Raw genomic sequence first — 17,953 nt, 5'->3', positions numbered from 1 at the left:
ATGTGTACGAGCATTTGCCTGTGTGCATATGTGCACCATGTGCATGCCTGGTGCCCACCGAGACCAAAAGACACCGGACCCCTGTGACTGGAGTTACAGGTGAGTGTGAACATCATGCTGGGATTTGAGCATGGGTCCTTTGGAAAGCCAGTCAATGCTCCTAGCTACTGAGTCATCTCTCAAGAGCACAGTTTACATCTTAAGAGTAACATGGCCAGGGGCTGGAGAGATGGCTCAGTGGTTAAGAGCATTGCCTGCTCTTCCAAAGGTCCTGAGTTCAATTCCCAGCAACCACATGGTGGCTCACAACCATCTGTAATGAGGTCTGGTGCCCTCTTCTGGCCTGCAGGCATAGACACAGAACATTGTACACATAATAAATAAATATTAAAAAAAATTAAAAAAAAAAGAGTAACATGGCCATTATATTGGGGGGAGGGGCTTTTATGCACAAAGGAAATTTATCTGATTATATAGGAAAGAAAAATAACGAGTTGTTGGTGGTTTGAAGGAAAATGACCCCCATTGGAAGTGGCACTGTTAGGAGGTGTGTCTTTATTGGAATAGGTGTGGCCTTGTTGAAGGAAGCATGCTACTGTGGACTGGGCTTTGAGGTCTCCTATGCTCAAGCTAGGCCAAATATGGCACAGAGTTCACAACCTGCTGCCTCTGGATCAAGATGCAGGCCTCAGCTCCAGCACCATGTCTGCCTGCATACTGTTATGTCCCACCATGATGATAATGGACTAAACCTCTGAAATGCTAAGCGAGCCTCAATTAAATGTTTTCCTTTATAAGAGCAGTTGTGGTCATGATGCCTCTTCACAGCAATAAAACCTTAAGACACAAGCCAAGGCTGTAATCACTGGTAGATATTGAATACACATAAGGAAAAGGCTACACAATTCCCTGCTCTTAGGCTGAATGAAGTACTGGCACCCGTGACTCCCAATACCTAACACTCACAGACTTCAAAATTGGTGGCACCTGGAAAATGTTAGAATTCCACTTGGCAAGACAGTCTACAGTCTCCCTCTTTTGCTCTTAAGTCTTGTTGGCTGAACTCACTTGATACACAGGCAGGCTTCTAGAGAAGGGCTTACTCTTTACACAACTACTATGAACATTTATTAAGCCAGATGGAAAGGTCTTCTAGAGTCACAAGCATAGTAGTTAGAGGCAAGGACTGTCCAACATCATGAATTTAATTAGTGCTGTTAAGTTATAAAGTTTAAAATTGTTGAGGTTAATTTTGTTAATGGAAATTTTATCACAATGGGAGTAAATTAGTGAGTTTTACATTATATACACTTTCCCACAAAAATCAAATCAGTCATCAAGTAACATACACCACAGGCTCGTGACAACACCCATATAACACATCCCAAAGGCACAGTGACTGAGAGAGGCAAACACAAACCCATAGGAGACTGAACCCAGCAGAGAGGCAGCCTGCACACTGTCTCATCAAAGAACCTCTCAAACCTCAGGCCTTCCAGGCCAGCTGCTGTGGAGTCAGCGTGATCTCCAGAGGCCTTGGGAAGAACTCTAAAAATCAGAACAAGGCAGTGAGGAGAACCTGACTTATCAAGACCTTAAGAAAAATGGAAGAGGTCTGCTAAGCCTACTTAGTTCACCCCGTTAAACTAAACCCAAGTGGGTTAACTCCCATTTTACTCAAGCCACCAGCCCGGCAGAGCTGCCCAAAGATGGGACTCAGCTGGAAAAGTGTTTGTCAGGCACACGGAGCTCTAGGTTCCAGAACCAGCACAGCAAGAAAACTACAGTTCCAGGTCTATCACTGGAGGCTCAGGGTGTTGGCAGCTGAGCTCCAAAGGGCTTGGGCAGCCCTGAGCACCAGGCACAGGCAGCTGGTATTTAGGAGCTGGTAAAAGGAGCACTGTGAGGTTGAGGCTGCTGGAGATGCACAGTGAGTTCTAGGTCAGCATGGGCTACAAACTAAGACCGGCTCAAACAAAATTCCATGCAGAGAAGACAGAAAAATCACCAGAGACCCCCCCTAACCACTGTAGGTTCAGGCTACAAAGTGTAAACTCATCCAAAACATCCCTAAAAAAGAGCACTTCCAGAACCCCTGCCCACTAAGCCACTTAGGAAGTGCCTTCCCAGGAATCAGTCAGTGCTGAGCTATTCACAGGTCACTGCAGCCATGCTCCAGAATGAAAGAAAAGAGAGCTACTGCCCAAGGTGGCAATGAACCTTGGTGTCACTGACATGATACTGGTTTTTGAGACATGCAGAATCCAAGTACAGGGTGGCCGAAGTATCCAACAGACTTCCAAGGGAAGTCTGGCTATGTACGCTGGGGCTGGATTTCCTGAGTGGCCTGAGAGCATGACTCAGGAAGCTGATGATGCAAGAGGTCCAGGAAACACAAGTACCCAGAATGTGGACCGTGACAGCTACAGGCAGTGAGCCAAGAGAGAGGCCATATGGATACACCCAGCAAGGTCACAGGAGCTGGGCTGCTCAAGCCCTTTGGAACTCAGCTCACACCACCCTGGCTCTCTAATGACGGACCTGAACTATGGAATTTTAATGCTATGTTTCATGTCACTTTGGTCTGGTCCTTCCTTACCTTTGGATGAGACTGTTTATGCCACTGAATACTGGAAGTATATAATCTGTTTTTAACAGGGGCTAACAGCTCAGAGTTTGCCTTGCACTTCTGAGACTCAAGAGGACCTGGACTCTTGGATGTGGTCTGAATGCATTTTGCTCTATAAGATGAATATGGCCTTCAGAGGCTAGGGCTAGGATGTTAAGTGCCTCCTGCTGAAGGTCTGGTCCCTGGCTGGCGGTGCTATTTTGGTGCCGGAAACACTAGGAGGTGGGGCCTGGAGGGAGGAAGTAGGTCATTGGGAATCTGTCCTATTTTGTCCCTGGCTTCTTTCTTCTCCCATCTCCTCTCTGTTTCCTGGTTCTTGGCTACCATGAAGTGAGCAGACTCCTCTGCTTTGTGCTCCCACTACCAAGATGCTCAGTCTCACCATGGACTGAGACTTCTGAGTCCATGAGCCAAAATAAATCTTCCTTTCTTTAAATCCTCTCTCAGGTATCTGTGGCCATGGCAAGTGGCTGACACAGCCATAATGAAGATGCTGCTAGCACTCCTTGGTGGCTCACAATCACCTTCTGGACTTTACACTAATGTCATGTTATGGTTAAGGAAACTGAGAAACACCAAGCTTGGGAAACTTGCTCAAAGTCACATAATTTGAAGTAAAAGGGCTTAAATCTAAATTCCAGAGTCTGGGCCCCTAACCCATGAATACTTGGACTACAAAAGTGAGGAACTGAGAGGTCCCCTACAGATGTTGCTGTCTGTCTGCCTATGAAGGTATGTATGTCTAGGACTAGCCAAAGTGGAGCTGGAGAGACACAGGAGGAAAGAGACAAGAGGGCAGCGTCAGGGCAGGCTCAGAGGACAGAAGAAGGGTCCTCTCTGCCTGGACCGTAACAGATGTAAACCAAAATCCCACGGGAAGGGAGATGTTCTAGGTGCTGACGTCCCGGAGAGTGACAGGGCGAGCTGAGCGACAGGGCAAGCTGAGCACGGGGAGGCTGGACTCTGGTCCAGTAGCACCCAGAGGAGTAGAGGTTCCACTTCACAAAGACATTGTCCAGAAGAAACAGCCAGGACAGTCACTGGAGAAGAGCAGCTCCAGCTGCGGGCACATGAGCTCACAGACTCAGGTGTGGCAGGTCAGCTAGCCTTACAGCTAGATGAAGCCCGGGTTGCTGTGTCGTTTCTAAGAGCCCAACCAAAATCACTTCTAGGCTATGACAGGCTGTGCAGAAACGCTTCCTGAGGACTGATTTTAAGCTTGTGTTTTAACATTCTTATCTAAACATTCTCCCCAGGCAGAGTTGGAGAGATGTCTCAAACCACATTTGGCGATATTATTACTAGGTCACGGAACACATGCCCAGCAGATAGAAAGGGTGATTGGTGCCCAGAACCCAGATGGTGCGGAGTATGAGACTCAAGTGGAGTTGGCTCTAACCAGGGACACTGCTGTGTGGAAAACAAAATCACAACAGGGGACTCTCTCCTCTTGCTTCTACTGTTTGCTGTTCAGCAACAAAAAGGATAAGAGTCAGCATGCATGTCAGAACAGGGCCACAGCCTTTTTAGTGTAAGCAAATGTGAGAACATGATCCCTCTGAGCTCGAGGTGCTGGGCACGCTTGCTAAGGGCTTGCAGAAGACTAAACTCATTCATAAGGACAGGCTGCAAAAAGACGACAGCTAAGTTTTAAGCTTGTTTACTTGGCAAGGTGAGCTATTCATCAAGAGGACGAACCTCCAAAGCAACACCTGAGCCTTCCTCACAAACGAGTAAGGGAAACACACATCTACAACAGCCAAACACAGATGAGAAGCAGGGCAAAAACGTGTTAAAGGATACGGTCTGTACCAGGAAACAGCGTTCTTCCGGTCAACAGCTCGGCCATGATGCAACCCACGGACCAAATATCCACTGGAATAGTAATGGGAACACAAGCACAGACACGGTTTCTATTCATGTTCATAGTAATGGGAACACAAGCACAGACATGGTTTCTATTCATGTTCATGGCCACAGATTGGACTCAAACAGAGTGAAAGATTCAAATCAACACTCGAGACACCTGACGTTCAACAATCATTTTTTTCTTTTAGAAATAAATAAGCTTATTAAAACTGTCACCCAATAAAGGGCTCCACAGGTCATGTAAGTTGGCATATAATTAAGATAAACAAAATATCTCACAAAAGGGCACTTTTCGTACTGGTGAATGGTGGACCTCCCGGGAATACTGAGTTGTCAACCCACTCTCCGCTGGTAAAGACCCAGCCCTGAGTCATCTGCAAACCATGTGAGCAGCACCCCTCCCCCATCTGGGTCAGGTCTGGGCAGGTGACTGGAGCAGCACCTGTCTGGTTGTAGTGCATCCAGTTCAGCATGATCTCAGGAGCCCTGTACCACCTGGTAGCCACGTAGCCTGTCATTTCATCATCAGTATGCCGAGCCAGTCCAAAATCCAGAATCTAAGGGCAAGAGCAGAGATCAGGCATGGGGGCAGGCAAGTTCTGCTACCTTATGACAAAGAAAATGGTATTTCTCTCATTCCATGGGCTTTGCCAACCTGACTCAAGATACACGGCAAACATACTCCAAGAACTTTTTAAAAAGAAAGATGCCAGCAAAGCACACTATCCCCTGCTAGGAGTTTACTCAAGAACAACAAAGCCATATGCCCACACAGAGGTCTGCACAGGGACAATCACAATAGTTTTATCTCAAACCAGAACAGAGGCAGGTGCCCAGTAACGGGAGACAGGCTACACATTTTGGTATGCTTCTGAGACGGGCTGCTACTGAGCAACAGAATGAGAATACTGATGCACACAGTCCAGATGAAGAACCTAATACCCGTAGCACAGTAATGTGCACAATTCTGTATGATTCCATTATAAAACAATAATTCAGAGTCAGAAATCGTATCAGTGGCTACCTGGAGCAGGGGGAAGGGTAAGGGGCGAGGGTCACTAGGAGGAGACACTCAGAACTTTTTGAAGTTATGGGGATTACTATGTTATAATGGTAGTAGTTATATGGACATTAGAACCCTAAAAAAGGTAAATTTAAAATGGGTGTATTTTACTGTATTTTTTTAATTTTCCAATTTTATGTGTATGGGTATTTTGATTGCCATGTATGTTTGTGCCCCAAGAGCATGCAGTGCCCACAGAGACAAAAAGTGGGCATCAGATCCTCTAGATTCAGTGGGTCCTGGGAAATGAGCCATCTCTCTAGCTCCCTGTATGTTACCTTTTTCAAAAATTCATTAAAAAAATGTAGTACTACTTACTTTAACAGATGGTTAATTCACTTCTATCTTATTTGAATCATTGAGTTTCTGCCATTTTTCTTTTCAGAAAACTATCTAATAGTGAGTGTTCCAGGAATGCTTAACATTCCTTAACATGACAGATTATAATATCCTTTATTACAATTAGCATGTTATATTTCTTTCTTCTTTCTTTCTTTCCTTTTTTTAAAGATTCATTTATTACGTATACAGTGTTCTGTCTGCATATATGCCTGCTGGCCAGAAGAGGTAACCAGATCTCATTACAGATGGCTGTGAGCCACCATGTGGTTTCTGGGAACTGAACTCAGGACCCCTGGAAGAGCAGCCAGTGCTCTTAGTCTTGGAGCCATCTCTCTAGCCCAACACGCTATATTTCTAATTTTCATTTCTTTTTTTTCTTTTCTTTTTTCTTCTCCCTCACACCCCTGAGACAGGGCTTCTTTATGTGGCCCTGGCTGTCCTGGATCTCTCTCTGTAGACCAGGCTGACCTGAACTCAGAGGTCTGCCTGCCTCTTCTTCCTGAATGCTGCAGTAAAGGTTTGTTACTGAGATCTACTTCCGAGGTCACTTAAACAGCTTGCTTAGCCTACAGTTCAAAGTTCCATGCTTTCTTCCTTACCTTCAGCTCACAGTCCTCATTCACAGCTAGGTTACTAGGTTTCAGGTCCTAAGAAGCAAGCGGAGAGAACAGTATCAACTTGATGCACAAGGAGTCCCCCCACTTCCTGGTACAGAGGATGCAGACACACGGAAGACAAGCAGACTTCCAAGCTACAGTCAGTGTCCGAGCCAAATTAGCCTTCAGCGGGTACACAGGCAAGTGCTCCTCTACCAGCCTACACTAAGAGCAAGGGTGAAGTCAATCACTATTTTGACAGAGCCCTCAACTAGTGTCGCTCTTCCGGCCCTGCCCACATCGTCAAAGGCACAATACATACCCTGTGAATTATGTCTGCCGAATGTATATACTGCAAAAGAGAAGAGCGTCAGTTTCCATGTCACAGCCTGTACATGTCTGCAGGGGTCTCCCTCAGCCGGTAAGCACTGTCCAGGTCCACAGTGGGTTGTCGCTATTCAGTTGGTGACACTAACTACGATTCCCACTCCACCTACTGGAGCTGTCACCCCTCTTCTCTTTCTTGATGACAGCCTCAGTAAGAGCTCTGATCCCTGAAAAGCACCCTCCCCTCCAAGACCAACCCTGGATGGTCTGGCACTCATCTATTGCCCACAGTGGTCCTCCTTCCTCTACCTCTCCAGTCCTGAGAGCGAACAGAGAGGCCAGTCAAGGCCTGAGGATGCTTTAAAGACACAATATCATACTGATCACACAAGATACCAGCTTGTATCAAGACTTTTCAATATGGTCAACAGCACCCCTCTTGGATATTCAGACTGAAGGATCAAAGGAACGGATGACTTGTTTCACAGAAATCTGTGGCCTGGGAAATCTATGACCAGCAGGGTTGGCTGATTCTGTAATTCTTCTAAGTCTCTCATAAGAAAACCCGACTACTGTTGTAGGTCCTCACTAGACAGGAAAGAGGGGAGAATTCATTTCCCCACACAACACCGTTACTGGCTGTACCTTCAACCCTCGGAGGATCTGGTAGATGAGGAACTGAACGTGGTCATCAGTAAGCTTCTGACACTTCACAATGTTGTTTAGGTCTGCCCCCATGAGATGCGTCACCAGGTACCTAGAAACAGAAAAGCAGTTACAGACAATCCAGGGAAGACCGCCCAGGAAGCACCACAATGACAGCCAAAATCTCAACTTTGCCACCTGCAAGTTGGCAATCTAATCTCACCACATTTATACCCATTCCTGCTTGCTGAATCCTTTTCCACATTCTAAAGAAAAAACTGAGGTGAAAAGAAAACATCGACTCCAAAGCTACAGAGAAACCCTGTTTTGAACCCCCCCCCCCAAAAAAAAATCGAAGATAGAGATGATTAAGTGATTGTTGGGGGAGGGAGATAAGTCCATCGTGGGTGGTTCTATAAGAAAGCAGGCTGAGCAAGCCATGAGGATCAAGCCAGTAAGCAGCCCACCATGGCTTCTGCATCAGCTCCTGCCTCCAGGCTCCTGTACGAGTTCCTGCCTTCACGACTTCTGATGGTATGGAAGAGTGGGTAAATTAGCACCCCACCACCACCAGTTGCTTTTGGACATGATGCTTCATCACTGCAAAATTAACCCTAAGACAGGAGGTGTGTCCTTGTTGGAGGTTTCACTGGAGGTAAACTCTTGAGGTTTCAAAAGCCCACACCAGTGCCCCCCTCGCCATAATAACGGCCCTTCTAAAAACTCTCTAAAACTATAAGCCCCCAATTAAATGTTTGCCTCTGTAAACTGCCTTGTTTGTGGCGTCTGTTCACAGCAACAGAACAGTGCTGGAGATCACACCCAGGGCTTCAAGGATGCTAGGCAGTCCTCTAATTCACACCCCAGTCCCATCAGCTTTCTTATTTTTGCAGGAGAAATCTACAGTATAACTAATTGCGTGCCCATAAGGATCACATACTTGCAATCTCATCATCGTACTTTTACCTCATTGTAAATCTATGTTGTAGGTTGTTTTATTTTTATGTGCATTGGTGTTTGACCTGCATGTCTTTGTGAGAGAATAGGATCTGGAACCTGAGTTATAGACAGTTGTGAGCTGTCATATGGGTTGCTGGGAATTGAACCTGGGTCCTCTGGAAGATCCAACTTAACTGCTGAGCCATCTTTCCAGCCCTATGTTGTAGGTTTTAAAACAGGTGTGCCCTTAGATTTTCAAAGTGTAATTTTCTTTTTTCCAGGAATGACTAGCAAAAGGCTGTTTACTGGCACTACCCTAAAGGAAGCAGGAACAGGACGGTCCAGAGCTTCCCATAGGTGTGGTGCTGAGTAGTAGCCTTGCCTTTATATGGGAGTGACTGCATTCAAGCCCAGCAGGTTTGCCACAGAGACTCTAGACCCAACGTCTTCACCCCACCAAAGAGCAGAGCAGAACCACAAGGCTGAGTTTGTAAGGGTAGGTGTGTCTCCTCTGTGACAGAAAGCTCAGCTGCCTCTCACAGTGCTCAGGTGGTCTACTGTCATAAGTAGACCAGAGGGATTTGGCCTACTTGTGACTTTAAAGTGAGATTTTAGCCAGTTTCCTAAAACTTGCATATTTATACAGCCTTAAGGAAAAAGATGAGCTCTACATGTAATTTAAAGAGTAAATTAGAAGGTTGGAAAGACAGCTGATCAGTGAAAATGCTTCCTGCTCTCCAGGGTACCTGAGTTCAGTTCCCAGAATCCATGTCAGATGGTTCACAACTGACTGTAACTCCAGCTCGAGATACATACCCTCTAACATATACATACAGTAATTCTTAAAAATATAAAGAGTAAGCCAGGCAGTGGTGGCACATGCCTTTAATCCTAGTGCTCAGAAGGCAGAGATAGGCAGATTTCCATGAGTTCGAGGCCAGCCTGGTTTACAAAGCAAGTTTTAGGACAAGCTCCAAAACTACAGAGAAACCCTATCTTGAAAAACAAACAAACAAACAAAACCAAAAAACAAAAGAGTAAATTAGACTCTCTGAAGTGTTTTCATCAAGGTAGATTTTATTTCAGTGATGTTCCCAGCCTCAAAGACTATAATCAAAGGCAGCTGCCAAGGCTGACGACTTGAGAGCCATGTTCAGGACCCACGCTGTGGAGAGAACGGACTCCTACAAGCTGTCCTCTGACCTCCACATGCAGGCTGTGTGGCATGAAAATTTACACAATATGCACACATGCACACATAAATTAATAAAACTTTAATATTTTAAGATGTCACAATAACCAAGGATACCTTATCTCTGGATGATCGATCAATCGATCTATCTATCTATCTATCTATCTATCTATCTATCTATCTATCATGTATACAATATTCTACAGGCCAGAAGAAGGCACCAGACCTCATTACAGATGGTTGTGAGCCACCATGTGGTTGCTGGGAATTGAACTCAGGACTTTTGGAAGAGCAGACAATGCTCTTAACCTCTGAACCATCTCTCCAGCCCTCTAGATGATTTAATAGCTTCTGAATATTTAGTGAAGACTGTCAAGAGCACAGCACTATCCCCTCTTAATTCCATCCATTCATTTTTTTGGTAGTGCTGAGGATTGAACACAGTATCTCGTGCATGCTTGCAGACAGTCTTCTGAATTACACCCCCAGTCCTGGAGCTTTTGAGACAAGGTCTCACTATTTACCTGGGCTGGCCTTGGACTGGACACTCTTCTGCCTCACCCTCCTGAGCACTGGGATTAGATGTATACAGCTCAAATACCTGCTTCAGGAACCTATCTTATTTTTAGTCTCAAACTGGCAGACAATCTGGTAAATATAAGAACACTGACTGGGGCACTGTGATGACTCAGTGCATAAAGCACTCACCACGAAATCCTAAATTCAACCCCTAGGACTCATGGTGGATGTGACTTCTGTACCTGCACCACAGCACACATGCTTCTGCACCACCACAAACACACAGGCACACATAATAGACCACTGCCCCTGTGTAACTCTCAGTGCCTTTCTCTACCACACACAACTGTACAGGACGATCTGGAGATGAATGAATGGGCTCAGTGCTTCTAATGCATTTTATCACAGACATGTCTAGGAGGCCGAGTCCGTCAAACCACTGCACAATCATCCAATCGGTCATTTCCATAGGAAGAAATCGGACACTGCTCCTAGGATACAGCACTACTTGTGGTGGAATTATTATTATTTCATTCCATGCTGTTCCCACAAGGTCCACCACCAAGTATCAAATTTCAGCTCACATATAGAAGGAACTCCAAAGCAAATCACACAACAGAGGACAGGAGCAAGCACTACCCAGAGTTTCTGTTCATGGCAATCAGGCTTCTCAGACCAGTGAGCAGGACATGGAAGGACAAGTACAGATGAACTCACTCAAAAGTCAAGCCTGGCTCCACCTAGCACCATGGAAGCAAGATGGACACTGGGAAAGGGGCACTGCTGGAGAGCCACGTGTCTCTACAGGATTTGATTCCGGCGAGCGTACTTTATGACATTTGAGAAGACACGCCTAACACCATCACTGGACTAGACAGTGAATTCCTAAAATAAGGAAGGCTGCTGTGCACTGTAGTTGGAAAGCTATCTAATACTAAATCTTTAAAAGATTAAGTGAGATTATATCATAAATTGAAGGCCAAAATGATGACTTCACAACCAGATTTGAATCTTGCTTCTCTCTTGAGAAGGTGGTGCCCTCTAAACTTAAGTCCCTCACATATCCCCCAGGGACATGAATCACTGAGATGCACTGGACCAGCACCGGGTGGGACTCAGGACTGACAACTTCCAGGACGCTAGGCTGTGCCCTGTCTCAGAGCCCCCTTTACTAAGTCCTGCTTGGGTGACACCCAGTTGTCAAGATTTCCCCTCCCATGCCTTTTGAAAGCATAATACAATGAAGGTTCAAAACAAAACAAAAGCCTCTTGCTCTAGCCTGCTATCTCCACCAGTACTGGCTCCACTCAAAGCAGTTACAAAAAGGCAGAGCTTGCCTTCCATTTTTAAACAGGGCTTAAACCCGCTCCAGGAGATGACACTAACCACCAGTCCTCACTTCTTTTCAAAAGCGAAAATCAGATCCCAAACGTTCCTCCCTCAGGATAAGAGAGAAAACCCCTCCAGATTGGAGCTGAGCTGCTACTACAACCAGCTAGCACCACAGATCGTCTGAATGTTTTAGTTTTAGCTCGTGGCTGCAGTAGGCCATGGTTCTGGTCTTTTTTGTTTTGGTTTTTCAAGACAGGGTTTTTCTATGTGGCCCTGGATGTCTGGAACTTGCTATGCAGACAGACCAACTGGCCTTGAGATCTGCCTCTCGCTGCCTCCAGAGTGCTGGGCTTAAAGGTGTGCATCATCATGTCTGGTGGACCATGTTTGTGAACTAAGGAAGTGTTTCCAGGAATCCAAAGCAGAAAAGAAGCTGACAGAAGCTAATGAGGAATACCACTATATGGTATGTTTCAGCTGCTATACTCATCCAGTTCTGACCCTGTTAGTGAAGACTCAGGAGAAAAACTACATCTGCTACAATGAAATCTCCTTGAATATTACGGAGTGTCTGTGGTGTGAGTAACTGGAGACGGAGCTGAATGGAAGTCACACCACATAAAAGCAAAGCCTTTACTCCCCTTCCCAGCCCCACGCCATGCCCCGGACCTTTTGATCTCTTTTCTGGGGCAATCTCCTTAGCTTATAAAGTCATGAATAACCTAACCGCCCCCCCCCCCTTCAGCTTCTCCCCAGTATACATCTGTTTTTTTTTTTCCTTCAAGATTTATTTATTTTGGGGGCTGGAGAGATGGCTCAGAGTCCAGAGTTCAATTCCCAGCAACCATATGGTGGCTCACAACCATCTGTAATGGGGTCTGGTGCCCTCTTCTGGCCTGCAGGCATACATGGAAAGAATGCTCTATATATATAATAAATAAAATAAATATTAAAAAAGATTTATTTATTTTTACTTAATGTGTATGAGTGCTTTGCCTGTGTGTATGTGTGTGCACCACGTGTGTGCCTGGTACCCTCAGAAGCCAGAAGAGGAATCTCTTGAAATTGGTGTTATAGAGTTGAGAGCTGCCATGTGGGTGCTGGAAAACAAGCCACCGTCCTCTGGAAGAGCAGGCAGGGCTCTTACTGCTGAGCCATCTCTCCAGCCCCATTGCCATGACAGCCCTTGAGCTACTGCAGTACTTTACCCCCAGTTCTCTCTGGATATCTGGCTTGGCTCTCCTTTCTTAGTCTTTTCAACGCCAACTGAGCACCAGCTCAGGGACTACTTGCACAGCATTCTCTGGAAACATCAGCTGGGGTGGGTAGCAATGCCTGAGACCCCCTAGTACTCTATATCCAATAGGTGCTTGCATTTATTTCTTCCATAAGTAATACCTGCAGGCGTGTGCCTGCTGCAAACACTAACAACTCAGGAAAGGAAAGCAACCTCTTTAATAGATTCACAAGGCACAGGAGCAAACAGGCAGAAATATAAGCTGATAACTTTACAAAGAACCCAGCAGACCAAGGGACACAGTGACTTGGGGTTACAGCTCAGCTAGGAGCACAGGGAACATGTTTCTGATCAGAAGTCCATGGTCAGTATGGGATTCGACAGGAAATGAGAGCCAATCAGCAAATGTGGAGAGCTCGGCCATGGTGGTGACCACACAGAGGTTTTGTTGGGGATATAGTTGGTTGTCAGTATTAGAGGAAGAACACAGGGACAGAGACAGAAGTGGAAAGTAAGTCACATGAGGTCATTTCAAGTACAGAGACAGGTCATGGGGGGTGCTCTCCAAATCTACTACACTGCAAAACATGTGCTCATTTAAATTTTGCTTTTCTTCATCAATAATCTCAGCACAGTGATTACAGACTATGTGTGCTTGCTGTCTTCCTCAAGGGTGAGAGCTGTGTCTGGTAGAGGTAGATATAAACACCAAATAGGATCAATAAAAGCGAAGCCTGAAGTCTTCACTGACTTGATCCCTTCAGTTTTAGTTAACTGAACCAGAATGTTCAAGCTTATTGGGGAACTGCACTTTCCACAGGGGCAAGGCCAGCCTAGTGATCAACTGCTCACCAGCTCTCATCAAAACGAGGGCCACCGAGAAGCTCTTGTGTCTCTTCATGAACAAAGCAGGGGACTGGGTGTGGCTAAGTTGATAGAGGCAGAGTGCTTGCTTGGCATGCACGAAGCCCTGGTTCTATGCCCAGCAGGACACAGACCGGGTATGGTGCTTCCTGCTTGTTATCCAAGCACTGGGAAGAAGGCAGAGAAGCTGGAGATCGAGGTCACCCTTGGTTGTGTAGTAAATCTGAAGCTACCCCTGGGATACATGAGATCCCACCTCAAATACAAACTAATAAAGAGCAAAGCAGAAATGGAAAGAGAGGCAGATCTCTGTGGATTCCAAGTTAGCTGAGATACATAGTGAGCTCCTGTCTCAAATGAATGAATGCATGAAACAAAGAGAAGGAAGGACGAAACCAGGAATGAGAAGCTAGAAACAGGGAGGAAAGGACTTGAAGACTTATCTCCACTTAACCCATGACAAGTCAGTTCCCAAGAAGAGTCCTAAAATTCCCCCTGTCTACTCCGCTAGGGCAGAGAACCACTATGGTTAAGAATTCTGGATTCCAATACCATCTACTGAAATTTTCTGCATTTCCAAATATTTGCAGTATGAGGTCAGAATGCACACCAATGAAATAGTCCAGGTGATAACTGAGATCACGCAGAGAAGTGCTCACGTGATCTCCCGTGTGTCTCTGTAAAAATGTGCCACCTGCCCCACCAAGTTAGACAGCAGTCAAAATTAGATATGCTCATTTCCCAAGTCATCCCAGTGCCTGCAGGTTGCTGGTCACAAACAAAACGCACAACCTACTGTTCCCTTCTGGCAGGTATATGTGGTCTTAGCGATGAAGCAAAAGTCTGAATGAGGAAATGAAAAGCAATACTTGAAACAAAGGCACAAACACAGGAAGAGGATAGACAAAAGTCAACTGTACACCTGAAAGGCAATTACAGGTTTTGCTAATTAGTATGGGAAATGCATATCAAAATCAGAGCCTGCTGTGCATCCAGCAACCTTCATCTTTGGTCCTCAGGGTGTTGTTTGATTGCCTATTTTTCTTAGTGGACACAAATGTTTTTAGGAGACATAGGCTCTAGCACACAAAATGGTGTAACACCGGACAGAATTGTTATCGGTGTGGCCCTGTAAACCCTGCAATCGTACTGAAAAAGTTTGTTCTCTTGGGTGTGCTCTTCACTGGCTCTGAAGAATACAGAAATAAGCACTGCTCTGGACAGGCGCTAATTTTTTGACTGCTATCAACATCACAAAAGTCAGCAGTAAAACACTTTCCTAATAGACCCAGGTTCCCCGTTTCTAGGTAGAGCACGTTAGTCGTCTGGCAGGGACTCAGCGTTTGGGAAGTGTTCACCAGGCAGTACCTGAGAGCTGCTCAAGTCACAGAAGAGCTGGGGCTCAGGGATGAAGAGCACTGGCTACTTTCCTAGGACGCACACCGTGGCTCACAACCACTTATAGCTCTAGAAGGAAGATGTGAACCACACAGACACCGGGTACAAACACACACAGCCACTCTTAGACACACACAAAATAATAAAAAATAAATCTTAAAAAAAAAAACAAAAACAAGCTGGGCGATGGTGGTACACCAGCACTTGGGAGGCAGAGGCAGGTGGATCCCTGTGAGTTTGAGGCCAGTCGGGGTCTACAAGAGCTAGTTCCAGGACAGCCAGGAGTGTTACATAGAGAAACCCTGTCATGGAAAAAAACAAACCCCACAAAAGAAGAGTTGTTAGAATCTAGCTGGAGTTAACATAAGACAGACGCTTTGCTCCAGTCATGGACTTGCTCAGTCAATGAAGATAACTTTAGTTTGCTAGGGAGACACTAGATAGTTGGTGGGCCTCTCTATGGGGATAAAATTATAATCAGTAAAATTTAACCCTTCAAATAGATCTCAGTCTTCATTAAGGCCTCTTCAATGTAAGAAAACAGGTTCATTTTCCATTCCAGGATGCTCAATCAAACCAAAACACAATACTTGCTAGTCTATAAATCATTTTTTTCCCTGTTAAAGTCTATCCTCAATAAAAATCCTAGGGTAAAACTCAGACCTAACTGACATTTTCCAAAGTAAATCACAGACACACAGCAGTAGCATTTGTTCCCCATTCAGATTCCACAACATTCTCTTTTCCAACCACAGCTTGCAGCAGGCTCCATGGTCTATGCTCAGCTGTGTGGAGCCTCTGGCAATCCTTGGAAGCCTCTGTTCTGGCACTGAGACAGGGCTGTGGGAACAGCATGTCATTCTTAGTCCTAAACTTTCATTTGCAGGGTCAGGTTAATGCGGTTGAGCTCCTGCACATGGGCTGAAGTGCCTCTCTTCCTCCTCTTCACCCATCTTTGTCATTCACTTCTCCCTCTGTTTTTTCCCTTCTATTAAGGTAAGTGAAAATGTATCTGCCTGCTTGTTTTTGGGAAAAGATTAAATAGCCCCCACCCCCAAAAAAAAGATTGGAGAAAAGTTGGTTTGCACTGGGAGCATTGGGAATGAAGTGCCATAATCTGGACGCTGCGTGACCTGCCCCCCATCCCCACCGCATGTGTCAAAGGGTATTAGGAGCAGTGGAACCTCTGGGCGGCAGGGCTTAGGTCATTAGGAATATGGATTTGAAAACTGGAATCCTGGTCTTTTCTTCATTTTGCTTTCTAGCCACATGATGAATGGTCTTTGTTATACCAACATTCCCTACCATTGAACCTGGCACCCCTAGCAGACACCTAAAAGCCATGGGCCTGACTATGATCTGGAACCTCTAAAACCATGAGGTGAAAAAACCTTTTTCTCTTGACACAAGATAATGTTCTCAGGCATGTGGTCACAGAGAAAGAAAGCTGACTAATATAGAAAGTTCAGGACGAATAGTAATGTCCTACAATTCTGTTTGACTTTTACAATAAACATCCTTTCCACTTAGGAATGCCAGAATTGCAACAGGACCAAACGTGTAACTGTGCTTAAGATGTTTCTTCTTCGGGCTGGAGAGATGGCTCAGCACTTATGAGCAAATGGTTGCTCTTCCAAATGGACCTGAGTTCAATTCCCAGCACCCACAATGGCTCACAACCATCTGTAACTCCAGTCCTAGAGGATCTGACACCCTCCGCCCTCCTCTATGGGCACTGAATGCACATGGCGCACAGTCATACAAACAGGCAAAAGATCCACAGACATAAAAATGTTTAAAAGATGTTTCTTCTCTTACAGCACAGTGTGTCTCTAAAGCAGGACAGGGCAATTTAAGGGAGAAGGTTGTACTCTAGTTCACAGTTCCAGTGTACAGTTCATCTTAGTGGGGTCACAGCCACCGGAACCCGCGGCAGGTGACCACACTGCAGCAACAATCAAGCAGAGTGAGTTAGATGCTACTGCTCAGCTTGTTTTTCTCTGTCCTATTCAGTCCCAGATGCCCTGCCAAGAGAATAGTCCCAGCCACAATTTAGATGCTCATCCCACATCTATTAATTCACTCAGGATAATCCCCACAGGCATGCCCAGAAGCCATCAGTGATCCTACAGTCTATCAAGTTGAAAATAATACAGTGTTAATCAGGTACTAGGGAAGCTGTCCTGGTGGGGAGGCTGTTGTGGAGCAGAGGACACCTGCTGGAATCCGTCTTGCTCTCACAAGGGTGCCACCCCGCATGTGAAGGCATTCATCAGCAGTGGAACCTTAGGCGCGATCACCAGACTGGTCCCATCTGAGTGCCTTCTGCCATTTCCTATGCCCAGGTGCTCTCAGTGGTGACTGGCCACAACAACACATCCATGCACGACCTTTCCTTCCTTCCATTTTAGAGACCTTTCCCCGGCTCTCTACTCCTGGCTGCTGGGACGGGATCCCAGGCTCTGCTTTCCAGGAGGCACCAGACTGGAAGAAATCTTTTCCAACATGCAGGGGCTGCCATCTGCCCCAGTACAAAAACTTTCAGGGATCAGCAGCCTCATTATCACCTCCCTATCCCTGAGGGCTCAAAGAGGGAAAAAAATTATAGTCGAAATTCCATCACTCCCTCTTTTGCAACTCTCTGAAATTTCATAAGGACTCATTGCTGCCTCTGAACAGGTCACACTGTGCCGGAGACAGTAAAAGTGCTAAAGTGCACCATGCATACTCTTTACTTTCTATGCTCCCCACAGGAGCCCAGGAGAGGTGGGGGACAGAATACTCTCCTGGAGTCTGAGCACCGTTGAGCAGTTCTGTGGGCTACCTGCTCATCCTCATCCTCCAGCTGATGCTGCAAATGCAAGAGATTCACTCACACATCATTGAATTCCTCCAGGGACCTCGCGGGCGTAAACACATCCAACAGACCGATGACCTGCAAGAACACAGAAAAATGATTAGTAGGAAAGCAGTGGGCTCCCACAGCGCCTACCAGGTCTGC

The 17,953-nt window shown here is 45.9% G+C and overlaps 1 protein-coding gene across 3 annotated transcripts in view; it reads right to left on the bottom strand.

Moving 5' to 3' along the window:
• Mapk14 (mitogen-activated protein kinase 14) overlaps positions 1-17,953 on the bottom strand; it is a 62,368-nt gene that overhangs the window by 18,888 nt on the left and 25,527 nt on the right. For all 3 annotated transcript variants that reach the window (XM_041634345.1, XM_041634344.1, XM_041634343.1), the window contains exons 3-8: positions 17,829-17,887; positions 7,472-7,583; positions 6,822-6,851; positions 6,503-6,550; positions 4,941-5,055; positions 4,433-4,504 (exon numbers count right to left, since the gene is read on the bottom strand). In XM_041634345.1, coding sequence (XP_041490279.1) covers positions 4,433-4,504; positions 4,941-5,055; positions 6,503-6,550; positions 6,822-6,851; positions 7,472-7,583; positions 17,829-17,887 — 436 coding nt within the window. The remainder of the gene's footprint in view (positions 1-4,432; positions 4,505-4,940; positions 5,056-6,502; positions 6,551-6,821; positions 6,852-7,471; positions 7,584-17,828; positions 17,888-17,953) is intronic.

This window comes from Microtus oregoni, unplaced genomic scaffold, assembly GCF_018167655.1.
Source record: "Microtus oregoni isolate MIOR12 unplaced genomic scaffold, Mior012 000046F_ref0000063, whole genome shotgun sequence".
In the NCBI taxonomy this organism is placed as follows: Eukaryota; Metazoa; Chordata; class Mammalia; order Rodentia; family Cricetidae; genus Microtus; species Microtus oregoni.
This window is presented reverse-complemented; position numbering and strand designations above follow the sequence as displayed.